The 23362-nt window shown below is 38.2% G+C and overlaps 1 protein-coding gene across 1 annotated transcript in view; it reads left to right on the top strand.

The window, feature by feature from the left end:
• Nucleotides 1-23362, top strand: part of Dok6 (docking protein 6) — a 443157-nt gene that overhangs the window by 340595 nt on the left and 79200 nt on the right. The window contains exon 7 of the mRNA NM_001191943.1: nt 9359-9476. Within this exon, the coding sequence (NP_001178872.1) occupies nt 9359-9476 (118 nt within the window). The remainder of the gene's footprint in view (nt 1-9358; nt 9477-23362) is intronic.

Genomic DNA, 23362 nt, shown 5'->3' with positions numbered 1-23362 from the left:
TGCCTTCCTCTATACAAAAGAGAAACAAGCCGAGAAAGAAATTAGGGAAACGACACCCTTCATAATAGACCCAAATAATATAAAGTACCTCGGTGTGACTTTAACCAAGCAAGTAAAAGATCTGTACAATAAGAACTTCAAGACACTGAGGAAAGAAATTGAAGAAGACCTCAGAAGATGGAAAGATCTCCCATGCTCATGGATTGGCAGGATTAATATGGTAAAAATGGCCATTTTACCAAAAGCAATCTACAGATTCAATGCAATCCCCATCAAAATACCAATCCAATTCTTCAAAGAGTTAGACAGAACCATTTGCAAATTCATCTGGAATAACAAAAAACCCAGGATAGCTAAAGCTATCCTCAACAATAAAAGGACTTCAGGGGGAATCACTATCCCTGAACTCAAGCAGTATTACAGAGCAATAGTGATAAAAACTGCATGGTATTGGTACAGAGACAGACAGATAGACCAATGGAATAGAATTGAAGACCCAGAAATGAACCCACACACCTATGGTCACTTGATTTTTGACAAAGGAGCCAAAACCATCCAATGGAAAAAAGATAGTATTTTCAGCAAATGGTGCTGGTTCAACTGGAGGGCAACATGTAGAAGAATGCAGATCGATCCATGCTTATCACCCTGTACAAAGCTTAAGTCCAAGTGGATCAAGGACCTCCACATCAAACCAGACACACTCAAACTAATAGAAGAAAAACTAGGGAAGCATCTGGAACACATGGGCACTGGAAAAAATTTCCTGAACAAAACACCAATGGCGAATGTGCATACATTCTTAAAGGTACCATTGGTTATAAAAATAAAAGATTATTGTAAAAATTATTTGTTTTGATGTCGTTAGTCTAATTCTAGGGCTTGCTTTGTATTTTTCAAGTTACCTAAGTATAATTTGTTAGCATATAATTAAAACACACAGTAGTAGCAATCACTGTTTCAAGGTAAATTAAATAATATTCTATGAAGATCAAATGAAAGACATTGAACAACTTTTATTAAGTGACTGTGTAAATCACATTTTATTTGTTACCTTAGCACAAACTCAGCAAAATGTCTTCTAATCCCTTCCCATTTATCTTGAATAAAATGGAAGATTAAATGTGAGGTGTCCCCTACTGAAAATTAAGCCAAGTCCATGAGAAACCAATTGCCCATAAACCATCAAACTTCAGAGTTGTTTTAATGACTGCAAACAGTGCCAAGCATGGCTGGCTTATTGTCCCTGGAGTCTCTGTTCACATACAATTTTAAAGTTTTATGAACTTGCTAAGAACAAATAAAATGTGGTATTCTCAACTGGAGGTACATGTTTCTATACTACACAGCCCAATATTTTTCTTTTTACAATTAACATACATTTCACATGTTATACTAGTTTATGTTTGGATTATTGGTATCTTTGCAATTGTTAGTTTTTTGTCTTTTTTACAGCATTGTTCTTAATTCTGTCCTGTTATGTATGTTTAGACATACCAACACACATGCTGACACATGTTCCTTAAGGCATTTAACTCATCAGACAGGTGTGATAGGTAGTGTTAATTGTTAACTAGACAGATGTAGAATCACCTGAGAGATAAGTCTGTGGGATATTTTCTTGATTGCATTAATTGAGGAGAGACCCACACCCAGATATTCTTTAATGTGGGAGGCACTGTTCCCTGCCTGGGATCCTGGGCTTTATAAATACACTGCAGGATAAGTAGGAGCATTCATTTCTCTTTCCTCCGGACCGGTTGTGAGGTGGCCAGCTGCTTCAAGCTCCTGTTTATAACTCAATTTCTCACCATGATGTTTGTACCTCTGAACTATAAGCCAATCTTTTCTCCTTTTAAAAGTTGCTTTTGTCAGAATACTTCATCATATCAATAGGAAAAGAAATTAAGATATTGTCTATTCTTTTCTAGTTTGAGTTATTCTTGTGTATACAAAACAACTTACATAAGCATGCATGCACATCCATGAATATACACAGCTTGCTTAGGTCTGTTCATCTCTGACACACACACACACACACACACACACACACACACACACACATCCACATTGATTAAATATTTCATTTTTTCTTGGCTTTTGTACTTCTATAGATCACCTTGACACCTTGACTTGGAACAGAAATGTGTCCTCAGCTCCAGCATCATTGCTTTGCTTGCTCAGTTTTGCATATAGTACTAGGATCAGTTTTTGTATTGCCTATACATGGATCTCAAAAATATACGAATAAATAACTCTTTAAATTGTTTGCCTAGATAAGATCTAAGGTAACTTGCTCAGGCAGGCATAAACTTCATTTGTGTATAGATCATGTTGGACTTAAGTCACGCTTTTTGGCTTTATCTTGTGGGCTGTGCTCTCAGGTAGAACACAGACATCTCTACTACTCTTCACACTTGGTTGAACTGCGACCTGCACTCTTTTCAGACACTAAGTAAGCATTTTCTGGTTCATTGCTCAGGCTCCCGGTGAACTAAATGTTATTTCAAATGGCTACAACAAAAAAAGAAGGTGGCAGAAAGCACTGGAAAGTGTTTCAAGGGTTGAACTAACTGTTCCTTTGTCGAATTTATTTCTGCATCTGCGCTTAAGCATCCTTTTTATCCTGACCCTACCTATGCAAAATGAGAATCAGGTGGATGCTGTTTGCTGGAGTGTTAATAGTTAAGTATTCTTAAACAATTTCTCACTAGATAAAACACAATAAACAGCAATACAGCAGATTCTCCCAACAAAAGTACTGGAAAACATGAATCAATACTGTTTCATGTACTAAAACCCTATAATAGAAATGGTATCATGTTTTGTTTGTTTATTTGTTGTTCTTTCACCTTGAAGATGCTTGCATTATCTGACAAAACAAAGCAGAACAAGAAACAAAAACAAACAAAAACCTCTGTCTTCATCAAATTGTCTACTGCCAAGTTTTATGACAATTTCTTAATAAATGATTGATGTGAGACAGGCTAGGCCACCAGGAGTGACAACACCTCTCAGCAATTGGTCCTGAGTTTTATATGAAAACAGACTGAGAAAGCCATAGACAGCAAGTCAGTAAGCAGTGTCCCACCATGGGTTCTTCTTTAGTTCTTGCCTTCTGGTTCCTGCCTTGAGTTCCTGCCCTAATTTAGTTCAGTGATGAAACATTTTAAAATGAAGTAAACCCCTTTTTCCCTTGGTTGCTTTTGGTGTTTGCTCATGGTATTTTATCAGAGCATTAGAAACCTGAGCTAAGACAAACGGTCTCATGATTTTTCTTTTACATGCATATGCAAATGTACATATTTCTTTCTTTCTAATATAAATATTATTTTCCCTACATGGTTTTTATACACTTATTCTAACTACCATAATGTCTTCCCGGTCAAGTTTCTTTTAGTTAAGACACAACCATAGCATTTTAAGACCTATTTTTACCTTCAGGATTGAGGATTATGCCTTTCTATCCTATTGCTGAATTCTATCATCAAAAGAAGTTTTACCAAAAGTTTAAAATTAGAATCAGCAGTAGTTTCTAATAAAAGTACTTGAACCATAAATGCATTGTCTTGGTCACTATGATTATCCATTGGCTAATTTCCAATGCATGCTTAAAGACAATAAGAAAATTTAAAATTATTGGAAAGATCATATTTGAGAACACACAACCTCCTTGTTTGGTTAAAGTCTTCTATATTAGTCTGGTATGGTTATAAGAAATATTGTAGAGTGGATAGCTTAACCAGCAGAAATTTACTTTTTCATAGTTCTGTAGTCTAAAAGTTCAAAGTCAATACTGAAATGGTTTACTTTTTCTGATGTCTCAATGCTTGCCTTGTAGATGTCCATTCCATAGTTGTGTCATCCTATGGCCTCTTTTTTAATGAATATTATTCCCTGTAGTGTCTTCCTTCTTTTATATGGGTATCATCCTCTTGAACTAGGGTTGTACCCTATGGCCTTTTTTAACCTTAGTTAGCCTCCTCAAAAAATTCTTACTTTCAGAAAACTATGGTTTCCTACATTGGATTAAAAGGCCTTTATTTCATGGGATACTTGCTCTTTGGCCTGGGAACAGGATTCATAGGACTCTTTCCAAATGTGTACTCTACCCTGGTCCTCTGTTCTGTTTGGTGTCATGTCCAGCATATTGCATACCGTGCCTTTTAACCTCATTGCTAAATACCATGATGAGGAGGAGAAAGAGGTAGGTATTTACCTAAAAGATCAGGGAAGGAAGAAATTTGGCAGAAGGGGGTTTAAACAACTATAACAATACAGCCATAACTATAAACCTAGTCAAGCTCTTCTCTCCTTGCTGATGAATCCTGATGTACCTTTTGAACTTTAGGACAGTGGTAGCAACCCCAAAATATCTGATTAAAGAAGGTAGGCTCCTGATGATGAGAAATGAGTCCTTGATCAGACTGAGACAAAGGAAAGAGGCCCAAAGTCTTCCACAACCAGCCTACAGGGCTTTCAACGTCATTTCAGCATTTCTGGATGCCCACAGTGATGCCATTCCTGTTTTAGGGTACAGAGAAGCATGGTGGTATTTCTTGAGGTTACAGTCTGGAGCTGTGACTTGACCCTTAACATGGTTCCTGGATAGAGGTGCTGTCCACATATGACTTGGGATTCAGACTGTAAGGCAGGACCTTAAGTGGTCCTAATGAATGTATTTGAGGAGTACAGTAAAGAAACCACTGAAAGAGTCACTCTATCATTAAGGAGGGTTTGTGTGGGTGTGAATGTGTGTGTGTGTGTGTGTGTGAGTGTGTGTGTGTGTGTGTGTGTGAGTGTGTGTGTGTGTGTGTGTGTGTGTGTGTGTGTGTGTGTGTGTGTAATATGTACTTATGAATAACATCTGTAGGAGCCCGGAGAGCAGCATGGACTCTAATATATAACCATGGTGTATATTAATGGAGTACCATGTGTCCTATATGCCAGAGAAAAGGGAAATGATTCCTGGCAGGGGATAAACTAATTTCTTAAGTTCCCAGGGAATGCTGGCTTTTATCTAACCACCAGAAATCCTTCTGTATTCAAGCCTGAGCTGGGACTAGACTGCCATTTCTGGACATGTGTATGGACAGCCTTTAGGAGTTTGGGAAATTAGAATTTCCCTTGGACTTCACAATGAGAAGTGTGGGTAGTTCTGTTCTAAGATGGTTGCCTCTTTTGATAAAAAACATACAACAGTTTCTCTATGCAAACTGACTTCTGTTCCCTTTAAATGGAGCAACCATGGAAAACCTATGTGAGGACCATGAGTGCAATCCATATCAGCCTGAAACCATAAAACACTGAGTCCAAGTCAGTGTGACCACAAGCACACGTCAGTGTGATTTAATTTCAGCTTTTGTTTGCAAAATCATTCAATCTGATACATGCAGCTAGGCAGAGCTGCAGCAGGAGTTGAGACCTTCCAAGTCCTTATTCATAAGTACACAAGACAACTGTCCTTATCCTCTAGTAAAAGTTGCAATGCATCATAGGGAGGGGATGCTGTTTTAAAAAACAAAACAAAAACAGTCACCGGAAAATCCTCCTCCTTTGGGAAAGAGTTTCTGGTATCAAGATGTATAAACTGGGGGTTGGGGATTTAGCTCAGTGGTAGAGCGCTTGCCTAGCAAGCTCAAGGCCCTGGGTTCGGTCCTCAGCTGCGGGGGGGGGGAAAAAGATGTATAAACTGATGATACGACCAGTTCATAACATAGTTAAGGAGTAGGTTTTTATTGTACAAATGAGAGGGAGCACAGCCAGAGGCCTCTGGACGCATCCAGAGCAGAGAGAGATAGTAGGCTACACAAGAGAGAGCAGAGAAAGGAAGAGGAGGGAGACAGAGAGGCAAGAGGGAGCAAGCAAAGGAGTGAAAGTGGCCAAGAAGGCAGGGCTCTATGGAGAGGGAGTACCTAAGGGGAGGGAAGCTGGAGGAGTTTAGGGAAGGGGAGGAGGTGAGAAGAACAAGTCATTTCTCTGTGATGTGTGATAGGTACTCTTGATACTGAGGAAGCCTGGTGGTCAGCATCACTTTGACAAAGGGGAACCAGTTTTTCAAGTCCCTGAGGAATGCTGGCTTTTGTCTAATTCCAGAACTTGGCATTTTCTTTGGATCTGACACAGAAAACAACACAACAACAACAACAAACCAACAATGAAAACCAAACAAACAAGCAAAAACCCCCAAACCAAAATCCAAAACCCAGACAATGTTTGCACTGCAAGAAAACTAGACTGAAATTCTGCCTCCCAGCCTCCTTGACACTAGCCATGTTAGTCATTCAGTAGCACTTAAAATGAGTTCACTTTCACGAGGGGTTATAGTCTCATGAGGTTCTTTAGTAACAATATACAGAAGTATTCTTGTGAAGTCACTACCTCCATATTTCTTCTGTCCACACCCCCACCCTCAGCAGGCTATGCTATCTTGCTAGATTTTTAAATTTTACCTTTCCAATGTTTTACAATGAAAATCAAACAACCACAAATGCGTGTTCTCTTATTTTCCCATTTTTAACGAAAAGATAATATTCATCTTTTTCCACGATGCTTATTTTACTCAGTCAGGGGAAAATAACAAAACTCACTACACTAGGCCAGTGGGAAAGCAAACATGAAGGGTTATATACTGTGCTCAGCATACTGCCTACTTAATAGCTCACAGGACTCCAAATATGAAAGCTAGTGTTATTGTCCTGGGGACAGTGACAGCAATATTTGTACCTAGGTGAGTGCTGACGACAAAATAAGGTCCTAACTGCAAAGCTGCCATGCCAACACCTAGAATGTAAGAGACACTGAAGGACAATTCGAACCAACTGGGGCCAGACGTTAAATATCTACCATGTGTCGGCATAGTAACAGAATAACCATGCACTCTACAGCCGTACTTTATAGTTTGGATGGTGAGTAGTGACGTACAGGAAAGCAATTATAAAGTACAGAAAAAAGATCTGTGAACAGGTTCAGAACAATCCATAACCAACTTTCAGGCACAGATATCTCTTTCTATTAGTCAGGAGAAAGTAATGTAAAAGCAAAGAATGAAGAAATTGAACACGGAAGGCATAGACGCCATGGAGACGGCGGAGCATTAGCGCAACGGGAGGTGTGATGCCTCAGATGTTTAGGGAAAGGATTTTTTGCTGATTTCCTGGAATTTATTTTCAAATTTTACCATACGCTTATTGTGTTTCCATGGTGCTCAAGACTGACCATTTTGGTATAAAATATATTTACCAAAATTAAAATTATAGGAAGAAAATCACTTTCATCAAATTTCAGTAACTATTTTATGAAAATAATAAATTATACTAGATTAAGAAAAAACAAAGATTAGACAATGAGCAAGACTATGGTGAATATGAATTCAGTTTATTTGATGTTATTAATGAGCATTGCTGACATCAACTAAATAAAGATGTATGTGCTTAATCAATTCCATGTTTTATATGAGAAGTTCGCTTCCTCTCCTAATAACATCATGAATGAAACCCGATTCTACTCCTATAGGAGTAGAAGATGAAATTTATCTACATGGCACACTTTATGGTATTTAAACATGAACCTCACCCTAAACATAGCTGTTTCCTAGCTGTCAGGGATGCAGCAGAACGGAACATGTCCATTCATATCAAGGATGCTGTTGGTGCAAAAAGCTCTATTTAACCCCAGCACACAAAGCACAATCCGTTGTCCTTCACATTCCTATGGATACCAGCATATAGAGAAGGTGGAGGTTGAACGCATGTGTAAATAGGAAAGAGAACTTGAAATTATCATTTGAGATACATAAGAATCAGCTGCAAAGCTGGTCAATAAACTGAATGTCATTAAATTTTGGCCTTGTACAAAACTGCAAATTCAAATCACTCCAAATTCCAAGCTGCAGTGTGATAACACTTCATGAAGCTTTTATAGGAACAGAACCAAGAACAGCATAAATTAAGACATTTTCCAAATATGTAACGGTAGGTAATGTCAGATGGAAAAGTTACAGCAAAGCAGAGATATCTCTGGTATAGACCTCAGAAGTTAACTAATGGCATTTTAGCCTTTGTGATGGCGTTAGCTAAGCGGTCTGTTTATATGTTGCTCAGGTTATGTTAAAGTAACATGCTCAAAGACCAAGTATACCACTTTTGGTTTTGTTGTTGTTGTTGTTGTTGTTGTTGTTGTTACTCATATGCCCCAGGGAGTGGTGTAGTCAGCTAAGATAAAAAACAATACATTCAAACTTTAGCTCTCCTATCATGGAGATTCTCAGGGAGAATATTCATTCAGTATGTGCAAGAGGATGGTGCGGTAAAGGAAAGCAGCTCTGCACAAAAGTGGGAGGAGGTGTTAGGAGGAGTCTGAAAATGGCTCTCTGTGTCACCTTTTCTAGGACATGTCACTCTGACAGCCTGCTTCTTCATGCCTTGAATTAGTTTGCTATTCTATACATTGGAAAATACTGTGGGCAATGTAAATAATTCTCAATCATTGAAATACAAACCAGTTCAAAGGTGGCCTGTGACTGATTTTCCCCTGGGCATTTGCCAGTGTTCCTTCTCTACTGGCAAGAAGCCATTGGGATTCTTAATGCCCCCCTGACTTAATGAGTCAGATTTCATTTCTCAACAAGTATTCTTCTCATATACTTTCCTTTTGTTTTGCATGTGTGTTATAATATTAATATGTTTATAGTAGCACATGGTGTGTGTGTGCATGTGTGTGTGTGGTGTATACACATGTGTTCCAAGGTGAACACCTGTGTGTGGAGGCCAAAGGACTATCAGGTACCCTGCTTTATCACATTTATCCCCTTGAGACAGGGCTGCTTAATAAACCTGGAGAACAATAGCAGACTAAAAGACCCGAAGATTCTGCTCAAGCATTTATCCCTTCTTATGCAGGAAGGTCTTTTACACATTTAGCTATTTCCTTTCTCCCTGCCTCCTTTCACACTTTTATAGAGGTCTCCTTTTCTTAAATAATTTCATACATTTGCAGAATGAAATATGATTATATCTACTCTATTTTCCTCCTCTAAAGCTCTCCATTTACTCCCTGCATGCCCTTTCCAACGTGCCCCACCTCCTGCCTCCCTAGTCCCTCTCTGTTTCTCTCTCTTGCATACAGTCTACTTGTGCTGTCCATATGTGAACATCTTTGGAGCCCATCCTGTGGAGCATGGCAAACATATCAGTGGCATTTTCACTTTTGACACAGCTATCCTTGAAGAGGGAATTATCTGGGTATCTCTAACATATTCTGTTTCCTGTCATTCACATGCAATCCTTGCCATTTTAAAGGGTTGATTTGAGTTTGATATCTCTAAGAAGGCTTAAGAAACCTTTTCCTTCTCTTTTAGCTTCAGACAAGCTTGACTGAACCAATGACGTTATCGAAATCCATCTCTCTTCCTCGCAGTGCATACTGGCATCACATTACACGTCAGAACAGCGTTGGAGAAATCTACAGCTTGCAAGGCAAGTAGCTTCATAGTGACAATGCCTCACTGTCTGTCATTTATTTCCTTCTGTGGGAGAGTCCTGCAAATTCTTGTGCATTTGCATTGATTTCTTATATTTCCACTTATCAACTTTCTCAGGGCACAATAAGAACTCTGACATTCACCATTACTTTTTAAAAGCTATTGTTTGATACATACATACATGCTATAATGTTTCACAAAGGACTTTTTTTCAACATCCTTCATTCTTCCTAGGATTAAGCATCTGCTCAGGGTCTGATTTCAGGCTTGGTACTAAAATGCTTAACAAACTTACCCACAGAAGTTTTCAAGTGTAGCCCAAGTCTTATCAGGGGCTCATTGAGGAGGGACAATGTAAAAAGGGATGGAGTATAAATGCAATGACGTTGTGGTTTTCCCAATGACCACCTAACCAACATGGGATGAGAGAGCTAGAATGGTTATCAGATAAGAGATAATAGCCACAGAATTCCTGTCATCAGCCTTTCATCCTTTCTCTTTTGTTTTAAACAAATACTCTTATCCTTCAAATAAAATGAACACCCCAGAGAAAGTAAGACACAGAAGAATAATACTGAAACACACACACAGATGAAAATACACTCATCCGACAAGCATTTATTGAGCACCTTCAGCTTGAATGTAGCAGGAACCCAGAACATACCTAGTGAATGCATAACTACTTATTTGTGGTTTTTCAATTTTACAGTGAGATAAAACATATAATCATTTTGGCCTGATTCGTAAATATCACTGGTATCTTGAATTTATTCCAAGTTTGCTATGAAACCTTAAAAATGATATTCTTGAATATGTGACCAAGTTGATAAATATACAGAATAATACCTTATTAAACATCAGAATACTGTAAAAAAATTCATCAGCAGTTAGTATGGTGGCTTTGTTTCACTTTCATTTTTTTCATACATAAAATACAATTGCATTTTATACTTTAAATAGCTATTGAAATGTACGGGTAACTTGACACTTGTACTTAATATAATGTCTTTTAGTGTCACTTACTTAGATGAGAAAATACATTCAAGAGTATAAAGACTGATAGTTATGTGAAGCAAACAAAACAGGGATGTTAAAAATCAGAGAAAGGGAACATGAATACAGCTTAGTACACAAAATCTTGCCTAGAATGTTCCAGACTCTGCCTGCTCTGGCCAAAACAAAACAAAAACAAACAAAATGTACAGAAAAGGACCAGATGTGATAGAACACAGATACAATCAGCAGCAGAAGGAAGGAAGGATCTATGCAACTTTGAGGCTAGCTTGATTTCAAAGTGAGTTCTAGATAAGCCAGGGATACAGCATAAGAATGTGTTATTTAAAAGGAAAAGTCCAGAGATGAAAATGAGTAACTGAGTTTCACCTATATCTACATTCATCAAGTACCAACCACTGCCCTATAAAATAGTTCATGATTTTCTTTGTCTGCATTTATCATATTAAGGACAGAAAACTTTTTTTGTTTATTTTTGTTTGTATTTTTAAGATACTACAGATTGGTTCCATATTTGTTATTATTTATTTATTTATTTATTTATTTATTTCACATACTGACTTCAGTTTTCCCTCCCTCCTCTCCTCCTAGTCTACCACATACCTCCTCTCTCCCACAACCCCATCCATACCTCCTCCAATTTATCTTCGCTCCTTTGTTTCTCTTTAGAAAAGGCTGGGCCTTCATGGATATCAACCAGACAGAGCATGTCTAGTTGTAGGAAGACTAGGCACCTGCTTTTTTTTTTTTATTAAGAATACAACCCAGTGTGGGGAGAAGCTTACAAAGGCAGACAACAGAGACACAGAGTTCCTGCTCCCACTGTTAGGAATTCCACAAGAAAACCAAGCTAAACAGCTATAACATATGTGTACAGAGCCTACATCAAGCCCATGAAGGCTCCCTGTTTGGCAATACAGTCTTTGTGAGAGGGGAAAAAAAGACAACAAAACATGCTCCCCCCCCCCTTTTTTTTTCTTTTTTCTTTTTAAATTGAATATTTTCTTTATTTACATTTCAAATGTTATTCCCTTTCCTGATTTCCCCACTATCACATCCCCCTCTGCCTCCTTCTGTGATAGTGTTCCCCCACCCACCCACCCACACACCCACTCACCCACTCACCCACTCATCCACTCACCCACTCACCCACTCACTCATTCACTCACTCCCATCTCCCTACCCTGCATTACCCTACGCAGGGGCACTTGAGCCTTCAACAGGGCCAAGGGCCCCTCTTCTCATTGATGCCCGATAAGGCCAGCCTCTGATACATCTGTGGTTGGAGCCATGGGTCCCTCCATGTGTTCGTGGTTTAGTCTCTGGGAGCTCTGGGGGTCTGGTTCATTGATATTGTTGTTCTTCCTATGGAGTTGAAAACCCCTTCAGCTCCTTCAGTCCTTTTTCTAACTCCTTCACTGGGGGGCCCTGTTTTCAGTCCAATGGTTGGTTGAGGGCATCTGCTTCTGTATTTCTCAGGCTCTGACAGAGCCTTTCAGGAAACAGCTATATCAGCTTCCTGTCAGCATGCACTTCTTGACACCCGAAATATTGTCTGGGTCGGATGACAGTATATGGGATGGATCCCCAGATGGGGCCATCTCTTGGTGACCTTTCCCTCAGTCTCTCTGCTCCACACTTTGTCTTTGTATTTCCTCCTGTGAATGTTTTGTTCTCCCTTCTAAGAAGGACTGAAGCATCCACTCTTTGGTCTTCCAACTTCTTTATGCTTCGTGTGGTCTGTAGATTGTATCTTGCATAATCCAAGCTACTATCCACTTATCAATGAGTGCATACCATGTGTGTTTTTTTATGATTGGGTTACCTCACTCAGGATGATATTTTCTAGTTGCATCCATTTGCCTAAGAATTTCATGAAGTCATTGTTTTTAATGGCTGAGTAGTACTCCATTGTGGTTTTGGTACAGAGACAGCCAAATAGAACAATAGAACAGAATTGAAGACTCGGAAGTAAACCCACTCACCTATGGTCACTCAATCTTTGACAAAGGAGCTAAAACAATCCAGTGGGCAAAAAAGACAGCATTTCCAACAAATGGTGCTCATTCAACTGAAGGTCACCATGTAGAAGAATGCAAATCGATTTGTACTTATCATCTTGTACTTGTAGAAAGCTCAAGTCCAAGTGGATCAAGGACCTCCACATAAAACCAGAGTATACTCAAACTAATAGAAGAGAACGTGGGCAAGAGCCTCAAACACATAGGCACAGGGGAAAATTTCCTGTACAGAACACAAATGGCATATGCTTTAAGATCAAGAATGGAAAAATAGGACCTCATAAAATTGCAAGCTTCTGTAAGACAAAGGACACTGTCCATAGGACAAAACAACAACCAACAGATTAGGAAAAGATCTTTACCAACCCTACATCCTAATATCCAATATGTAAAGAACTCAAGAAGTTAGCCGCCAAATAACCCTATTAAAAATGGGGTACAGAGTTAAACAAAGTATTCTCCACTGAGGAATATTGATTGGCTGTGAAGTAACCAAAGAAATGTTCAAAGCCCTTAGTCATCAGGAAATGCAAATCAAAACAACCCTGAGATTTCACCTCACACCAGTCAGAATGACTAAGATCAAAAACTCAGGTGACAGCAGATGCTGGCAAGGATGTGGAGAAAGAGGAACACTCATCCATTGTTGGTGGGATTGCATACTGGTACAACCACTCTGGAAATCAGTCTGGAGGTTCCTCAGAAAATTAGACCTTCCACTACTTGAGGACTCAGCTATACCACTCCTGGGAATATACCCAAAAGATGCTCCAATATACAACAAAGATACATGCTCCACTATGTTCATAGCAGCCTTATTTATAATAGCCAGAAGCTGGAAAGAGCCCAGATGTCCCTCAAAGGAGAAATGGATGCAGAAAATGTGTTACATTACACAATGGAGTATTATTTAGTGAAGAAAACATGCTTTTAAGGTTATAAACATGTCTATGCAGATGCTATTCTCTAGAGGAAATTGGAATATTTGCATTAAACAATTGATATTAAGTTTCTAAGTAAAATAATGTAAGCGATTAATAATAATTATATATTGTTGGACGACAGTATATAAACACTTCCCTTTGTTTATGGATTTGGTTATAAGAATAATAGTTGTTTTCATGACCATATAACTAAAGCTTTTTTCCACTGTAGGAGTTAATATTTAGACTGGAAAGCAACTAAGAAGCAATTAAGAAATAATTTCATATAATTAAATTTACAAAGGTAAATTGAAATCTCTTTAAACACAAACTTCTTTGAAAGACACTATTTATTTGCATTCTAAAATCAAGATATTAAGTGTTCAACAATTTACATGTTTTATCCCTCTAATACTAATTTCTAGAAAAGTTAGGATTTAAAAATCTTTATATTATAATGCATATTTTTATTTATTTATTTATTTTTTAACTTGAGTATTTCTTATTTACATTTCGAGTGTTATTCCCTTTCCCGGTTTCCGGGCCAACATCCCCCTAATCCCTCCCCCTCCCCTTCTTTATGGGTGTTCCCCTCCCCATCCTCCCCCCAACAATCATGTTCAGTCTTAGCAGGACCCAGGGCTTCCCCTTACACTGATGATCTTACTAGGATATTCAATGCTACCTATGAGGTCAGAGTCCAGGGTCAGTCAATCTATGTATATGACCTTGATATTCTATTTTCTGATTATCTGATTATTTTATACTATATACATAAATAAATATACTTTTCAATATAGTTTCCAATTCATTAGCTGTGGGTTGACTGCTGTACTGCACTTTTCATAGACTAATACACACTTAGCACTTAGTAAAACCCTATTTTATGATTATATCATACATTTAATTGGTTATAATTACCTTAGATATTCAGGCAGTGATAAAATAGGTAGTTAGATACAAACATGGCACACAAAAGGAAGTTAGATAGCAGGTAACAGTTATAGATATGAATAGGGACACTCGAAGGAAATGACTTATTGTGTAGAAGCAGTATACATAAGCAGGAAACAGGAATCCTTGGCAGTTTTCCCCATTGGGAAAGTTCTAGTGGCATCAGTGTTAAATAAAATTACTCAAACAAGGGAGAAGAAATTAAATAGAAGCAATGTACTTCAGTATCCTTTTGTGAGCCTATAATTTTTACTAAAATTTCACAGACGAATCTGGTTTCCTTGCATCCCTTAGTTGTGACCCTGACATGGCATCATTCCTTTTCCACAAAGATGAGAAAATACTAGACTATTATTATGCACTTTGCAGACTTAAAACAAAACTCTAGCAATGTGAATGTTATGTGTCAAGTATATCATTAAGCTTACATGCATACAATCTCCATATCACACTATTTTCTGGTTAGATGGTTTGTTAATGCTTTGTATAATCTGATTATTCATTAACTAAGGTAATTTACTGCACCCTAAATAATAGGATCTATTCAGTGTAAATTGTATCTCATTGAATGTGAACAAGAAGAAGGGTAAGAAGGGAGGAGGGGTTCTTCTGATTTACAGTTCAAGGAAATGCATTCACCATGTGACAAGGCAGCTAGCCACATGGGACTTCACTTGGAATGCAGAGCAAGAGGAAGATTCCTCTGAACTGGCTTTCCACTTTTTCTCAGCACAGAAACCCAGCACATGAAAAGTTTATACACATCCAAGACGGGTCTTCTCTCTTAAAGTTACCCCTTTCTAGAAACATTGTCATGGGCACAGTCAGAGATTGTGTTACCATGAAAATTCTAAACCCAGTAAAGCTAGCAATGAAGACTAGATATCATCTCAAGTAAACCACTGGAAAGATCTAGGAATGCAAATTTGTTTCAAAATATTCTCATCCTATTTTTATATCTGAGCTAAGACGCTATGGAACAATGTGAACTAAATTCACTGAAATTTCATTCAGAAGAAAAAGGAGAAAAGTTTATGTGCCCCAAGTTTGATAGATTGTATTCATTAATAAGCAGCACATGTACTACAGCTGAAAAAAATTCATGACCTGAAAACAAACTAATCTATATTAAACTTACATAAAACTTCGATTGCCTGTCGGCACCTACACTTGACACTTAGCTAAGTTTTGCTCTGTTCATTTCTTTATCTGTTGCCAGACACCCCTTTAAAGACAAATCTGTCAATAATGAGAAGCAGAATTTGACTTTGTGATTGGAGAATAAGTGCAGTAGAATAATCTGGTCTCTCCGTGCTACCCCCAGAGGGTGCTCTGACAGAATGAGATCTTATGGAGTCTGGATCAAATGAATGAGAGAAGAAATCGTTAGCTTCTAACAAGTCCCTGTTGTCCTGAGTAATATATAGCTATTTACCACCTCCACCCTACATAGCATCCTAAACAGTTGAAGGAAGGAAAACTTGATTTTGAACTTTTGACTCTGAAATTATGTCTAAAAATTACTCTCATAATTAACTGTAAATTTAATCTTAAGGTAATGAGGTGTATATATAGATAAGGAAGAAGGGAGAGAGGAAAGAAAATCAGGAAAGATTGGAGGAAAGGGATCAGCCTGCTACTGGTTACTTGGTAACCACTCATACAAACAAAAGCTGCTTTTAGCTGCAGTACTTGTTATTCAAGTAAAGGTAAAGAGGAGAAAGAGGAGTTGGCAGGGAAGGTTGGGTAGGGACATTGTTATTGAGCACAGACATTTCCTATTGCTAGTCATTAATTTAGTAAGCACACAAACTGTTCTGAAATGCAGTAAATCTGTCCCTTTAACCTGTTAGCTCAATTTCATCAGTCTTCATCTGCTGCTTTTCCACTGAGATTAGCTTTTCTCCATAAACTGTAGTGGAAAAGGAGCTGAAATGGTCTCAGATAAAATGCTAACAAGGGGGCATTCATACGTTGTTTATATATGTAAGCTTTTATTTTATACAAAATTATATGGGATAGGTACAGTTTGCACTGTTTCTAAGCAATTAGAACAAATATGATTGAGGCTCCATCCTTTGTAAAAGTGGGAGCTATAGAAGTTCTGTTTTCATTAACACCGATTAATATCCAAATGCCAGCTCTGAATTGCATGCCCTCTTCTGCCCTCTGTGTGCCTCTAATTAAGCTACAGACCACCGGTGTCAGCACCGAAAGCTTACCTAATTGCACCAAAGACATTTGATGCTCATGGAAAGGGCATCTGTAGCTCTAATTTCTCAGAAGGACAGGACAGAAACACACAATTAGAATTAGAGATAACCTTCAGAAAATGCTAGAGAGAATTCCAGCATAGACTTTGAGGTGAATCAAAGGCTTTATTTATTCTTCAGTTATCTGTGACCCGCTGTCCTTCTTTAATGCTCATTCAGCTTTTTCAATTCTGTATAATTTTCCCATTGGTATTTTTCTATTTAAAATTTCACCATGACACCTTTTCCAGATTATGAAGTAAAAGCTTCTTGAGCTTAAAAACTAATACATAAATTTGCGGCAAAAGTAAAGAACAGTCTACATTGTTTCACTCCTATGTTGAGACTGAATGTTTTTGGAAGGCAGGACAGTTAGAAGTAGCTAAATACATCAGTGTTCCCCATGGGCACCAGCATGCTCCTGGCAATTGAGAAACAGCTCTTCAAAATAGATTTATCTTCTGGAAGCAACACTTTTTGTCTATTAAACCATACTTATGGAAACTTCTTGAATATCCTTACCTTAATAGAAGTAAGTAAAAAACAAAAGGTATCTCTATGCATGTCACTATTTTGAGACAAATGAATACGTTGTACCCCAAAGTGGACATCACAAAAATGCACAAAATATTCCTACTGTGAAATGTTTCTTATCCCCTGAAATAATGATTAAGCACTGCCCCTCTCCTGCTCTCTGAGGTACTAATGCATAACTCATATCAAAGTATTTTCTTAAGCACTGCTACATGCCTTGGGTTATCATCTAGTGACATTGTAGATGGTTTCCTTTTTATGCTATGGTGGGAGATCAATTTTGTAAAAGGGCAGCATCCATTCTTGAATTTTGAAGTCAAATAAACCTGATATTAATGGTAACTTTGCCACTTTTAAGTGTTTGACTTTGGGTAATATCCTTAACTTTTCTAAGCTTCATTTTATTTGTCACTAAAACAAGCATACTAGAACCTATCACCTTGAATAAACAGGATTATTTAAGGCAAGATGTTCAATAAATGTGAGTGAACGTCAGTGGGTAATAGTAAGTTAAATTCATACAAAGAATTTAACTCTCTTTCTCTGGCAGCAGTTTTGCTACCTGATAAGAGTATTTCTTTTATTTTTTTATTTTTTCTTGGATATTTTCTTTACATTTCATTGGGTAATTGAGCCCATTAATGTTATGAGATAATAAGGAAAAGTTATTGTTGCTTCCTCTTATTTTTGTTGTTCCAGGTGGAATTATGTTTGTGTGGCTATATTCTTTTGGGCTTGTTGAAAGAAGATTACTTTCTTGCTTTTCTGGGGTGTAGTTTCCCTCCTTGTGTTGGAGTTCTTCATCTATTATCCCTTGTAGGGCTGAATTTGTGTGAAGATAATTGTGTAAATTTAGTTTTGTCATGGAATATCTTTGTTTCTCCTTCTAGGTTAATTGAGAATTTTGCTGAATACAGTAGCCTGGGCTGGCATTTGTGTTCTCTTAGCGTCTGTATGACATCTGTCCAGAATCTTCTGGTTTTCATAGTCTCTGGTGAGAAGTCTGGTATAATTCTGATAGGTCTGCCTTTATATGTTAATTAACTTTTTTCCTTAGTGCTTTTAATATTCTTTCTTTGTTTTGTGCATTTGGTGTTTTGATTATTATATGGTGTAAGGATTTTATTTCCTAGTCCAGTCTGTTTGGAGTTCTGTAGGTTTCTTGTATGTTTATGGCCATTTCTTTCTTTAGGTTAGGGAAGTTTTTGTCTATAATTTTTTTGAAGATATTTACTGGCCCTTTAAGTTGGGAGTCTTCACTCTCTTCTATACCTATTATCCTTAGGTTTGATCTTCTCACTGTGTCCTGGATTTTCTGGATGTTTTGAGTTAGGACCTTCTTGCATTTTGCATTTTGTTTGATGTTTGTGTCAATGTTTTCTATGGTATCTTCTGCCCCTGAAATTCTCTCTTCTATCTCTTTTATTCTCTTTGTGATGCTTGCATCTATGACTCCTGATCTCTTTCCTAGGTTTTCTATCTCAAGGTTGTCTCCCTTTGTGCTTTCTTATTGTTTCTATTTCCATTTTAAGATCGTTGATGGTTTTGTTCAATTTCTTCGCTTGTTCAGTTGTGTTTTCCTCTTTAAGGGATTTTTGTGTTTCCTCTTGAAGTGCTTCTACCTGTTTACCTGTTGTCCTGTGTTTTTTTAAGGGATTTTTTAACATCCTTCTTAAAGTCCTCTACCATCATCATGAGGTATGATTTTAAATCCAAATCTTGCTTTTCCAGTTAATGGAGTATCCAGAGCTTGCTTTAGTGGGAGAACTGGGTTCTAATGATGCCAAGTAGTCTTGGTTTCTGTTGCTTATGTTCTTGCACTTTCCTCTTGCCATCTGGTCATCTCTAGTGCTGCCTGCCCTTTCTATCTCTGACTGGAGCTTGTTCCTCCTGTGTTGTGTCAGAATTCCTCAGAATCCAGCTGTCTCTGTGATCCTATTATTCTGGGTTCCTAGGATCCTAAAATCTTGTGTGTGTCAGAGCTCCTGGGAGTCTAGCTGCCTCTGGTATCCTGAAATCCTGGTGTAACCATACTCCTAAGATCCTGTTTTGTCAGAGCTCCTGGGAGTCAAGGTTTCTCAGGGTGTTGCAGGATTGGGCGGGGAGCCAGAGCCCTGGGTTTGCTCTGGGCACAGGTATACAAGCTGGAAGAAACCCGGCTGCCTCTGTCTGGTGGGGTTTAGGTTTCTCTGGTTCCTATCGGGGTCCCAGTTATGCTGACTCTTGGGAAAGATAACATGGCCTCAATTGAGATCTTGAGTTTGTCAGAGGTCCAGTGCTCCTGATTGTGTCTGATCTCCTGGGAGTCCAGCTTCCTCTGTGATCCTGTGATCCTGTGATCCCGGACATTTCAGAGCACTTCTGATTCTGGATCTGTTAGAACCCCCGAGAATAGGGTTTCCTCAGAGTGTCGTTGTATTGGGTGCAGAGCCAGCACCCAAGGTCTGCTCAGGGCACTGGTTCAAACTGGAAGGAACCGGTGCCACTGGCTGCGAAGGGGTTTCTGCAGTTCCTGGATCCCGGGTATCCCAGTTACTCTGGGTGTTGGGGCAGTTGTTGTGGCCTCCTCACCTCTGATCCTGAGTGTGTTAGAGCACCTGGGAGTCGTGCTCCCTCTTGGTGTTGTGGGAGTGGATGCAGAGCCAGCGCCCAAGGTCTGCTCAGGGCACTGGTTTAGACCAGAATAACAACAGTATTTCTAATATTCACTTCCAGGTAGAATTATAATTTCCTTTATGCATAAAGAATTTTTCTTCCCCCTGAAGACTTCATAAAAATCTCATATTGTGAAAAATATTCTTGACTTTAAAATTTACAAATACTGTTTCTAAGCCTCATCTACTCCAGGATATTACTGCCGAAAAATACAGTCTTGATTCTTCTTGAAATCATTTTTCTTCTCACCATCGAGTGCAGAACAGCATCCTTAACAAAGAAGGCACTCCTTACTAGCCTTACAGCATATAGTCCGGTTGCCTAAGGAATCTAGAAGCTCCTGGAGCCAATGAGCTCCAAAACTTAGGACTTTACTCTATCACTGAACAGAGGCTCTCTGCATACTGACAACGTTGCCTCACCAGCATCCAACAAAAAAATCTTTGAGTGTTGATGACCACTTTATTCTAGGTGGCGAGGGGCCATACTTCCTCTGGCAAGTACTCACTTGGCTGAATCTGACACTGCTGACCTTATTTTTAGGAGCCTCACAGTACTGACTAGACCAGATCTGAACCTAAGGATGAGACGGCAGAATTCTGCTGGAATAGCACAAGGCATATGCTGAAGACATGACAGACACTAAGTCACTTTTCAGCAGATATAAAAGATTAAGGATTTCCAGGTGTTCGATTTTATTAGCACAATCCAACGATGATTGCAATAAATCGTTTTATGATTTTTATTTCAAATAAAAAATGTAAAATCAAAATTTGCTCCTAATTTTATTTCTTCCCAACCAAACTTCCCACACTGAATTAACTATAATAAATATAAGTAACACATATAGTCAATGTCAATTGAGTTTTATGGAAATTACATATATTGTCTTTGGTTTTTTGCATAATACATTATTACATTTACAAAATTACAATTACATAATAACAGGTTATATTACTAGTTCAGGGGAAGGTTAACATGGCAAGGTTAGTTATACAGAAAGGAACATGTTGTCCTCTGAGAAGATCCACCCAGCAGCTGACTCAAACAGATACAGACATCCACAACCAAACACTGGGTAGAGCTTGAAGGCTCTTATGGAAGAATAGGAGGAAGGATTGCAGGCCAAAGGGAAAGGAACTCCATAGAAAGACCAACATAGTCAACTAACTTGGACCCTTGGGGCTCTCAGAGTCAGAATCACCAAACAAAATAATATACATGGGTTGGACCTCGGCCTCCCTGCTCATATGTAACAGATATGCAAGCTTATCCCAGAAGCTGTTGCCTGTATAAAGAATTTGTTCTAGCTGGGCTGCCTTGTCAGGCTTCAGTGACAGAGGAAGTGCCTGGCCTCACAAAGACTTGAAGTGAAGTGGGGAGTGGGAGTAGGAGGGGATAATGAAAGGTTTCCACCTGCTTAGGGGAAAAGGGGAGGGGGAATGGAGGAAGGATTGTGGGAGAGTGAGAGAGGGTGACCACAGGGAGACAGACAGTGAGCAGGATGTAAAGGGAATACGTTTAAATTAAATTAAATTAAAAAGAAAGACTGAAGTTTTCTTTGTCATATGTTTATACTTTATTCTCACTCATTGATCACTTTGCACTGTGTCATGATATTTAATCTTCCTATCAGTTCTCTGACAACGGTACAATTAGTGTCTCCATTTTACAAGTAAGAAAACAGATGGACAGAATTTCAAAAGAACTCCTTCAGGACAAAGATTTGGATTGTCAAACAAGCCATCTTGATTGTCTAGCTTGTTTGTGGTTCTGTGACTAACCCCAGGGTTGTCAGAACTAAAGACAGGACAAAGTAAACATTTATAGTCGCCATCCTTCTGCATGGGTACATTCTTTCTGAACCATAATCAAGGTTTACAAGAATTATTTCTCTGAAGAACAGGCAACAGCTATTCTCAAATGGGCTTTAAATGAGACTACCCAGATGGAAGCCATCTAAGCAATTTGTGGAAAGTCCTTAGTGTTTAAAGATAAGTTTTGTTTGGTTTGGGCATAGCCTCATTTTGGGGAAACAGTTTAAAGCACATTGTATATGTAGACTAGTTGGTATGACCCTTGAGGGTTACAATTACTTTTCATTATTACCTTTCAGGCTTTTAACTAAGCTTGACAGCAAGTTCAAATGCGTCTCTCAACTTCTTTAGAAGTGTCCTACTTTGGAGATTTCATAATCACTCTCCAATCTCCACTCCTTATTTCTATACACTTTTTATCCAGCTGCATATTTTCTACCTTGTTTTAAGTACTAATGCTGACAAGAAGGGTCTCAATGTATTCTCCGTTGCCTTTTCAAGTGGTTTCTCTAGCCAAGGTGCAAATACTCTTGAGGTGCAGTACCTTTACATATATATTTTTGTATTGTCTATTGAAAAGTGGTTATTCTAGTCTTTAATAGAACTTGGAAAAATCTGACAAAATAGCAAAGAATCAATATATAAAATTTAACCAAATATATTCCCACATCTGCAGGCAGAAATGATTATGATTAAATTTAATTTCTAGAACCTTGAGGCCTTAAGGAACAACTGCTGTATCGCTGTATTATTTGACTTTCTGTTGGTAAAAAGTCATTTTTGTTCTAGCTGGACTACAGCCTGTAAGCCACTCTAATAAATATCCTTTATATACATATATATACACACATACACACATGAATATATATGTACATACACACGCACGCACGCACGTACACACACACACACACACACACACACACACACACATTAATTCCACCAGTTCTGTTCCTCAAGATAACCCTGACTAATACAGTGACCCAATCTTTCAGAATCTTTTCTATTGGTTTTTCTTATTACCCTTATAAACCCCTCTCATAATTCTTATGTCTTTTACCCTTAAGACTATTCTTCTATAGCCAAACTATTATTATTACATCACTCTAAAAGATGTGCAGAGAAATAGATAACTGATTAGCATTATAAAGCTCAATAAAAACAAACTTAGAGACTACTTAATTTTAAACATGTGTGAAACAGTTGATAAACAACATACATGAAGCCACAGATATAACTTAGCATCTATAAGATAACTGGTTAGTCATGTATTTGTGTTTTCTTTTCATAAAGTGGTAAAATGGGAATATGGTAATCGAAAATCAAAAGTGTAAACTTTCGAAACTTATAAATGTATTTTTTCATTAATTGATTTAATTATTTACTTTATATCCTGATCACAGCTTTCCCTTTTTCTCCCCCACCCCTCTCTTCTCCACTCCCACATTTCCTCACAGAATGGGAGGACTCCCATAGATTTCAACCCTCCTTGGCCTATCAAGTTGCAGAAGAATTAGGTGCATCAAGGTACTAGACAAGGCAGCCCAGTTAGGGGATTGGACTCCAAAGGTAGGCAATAGAGTCAGAAATAGCCACAGCTTCTGCTGTTAGGGGACTCACATGAAGACCAAGCTGTACATCTGTTATATATGTGTAGGGGGCCTATGTCTGTTCATTCCATGCATGCTTTTGGTTGGTGATTCAGTCTCTGTGA

Source organism: Rattus norvegicus, chromosome 18 (genome assembly GCF_036323735.1).
Source record: "Rattus norvegicus strain BN/NHsdMcwi chromosome 18, GRCr8, whole genome shotgun sequence".
Classification (NCBI taxonomy): domain Eukaryota; kingdom Metazoa; phylum Chordata; class Mammalia; order Rodentia; family Muridae; genus Rattus; species Rattus norvegicus.
Note: the sequence above shows the minus strand (reverse complement) of the source record. Positions and strands in the feature narration are given on the sequence as shown.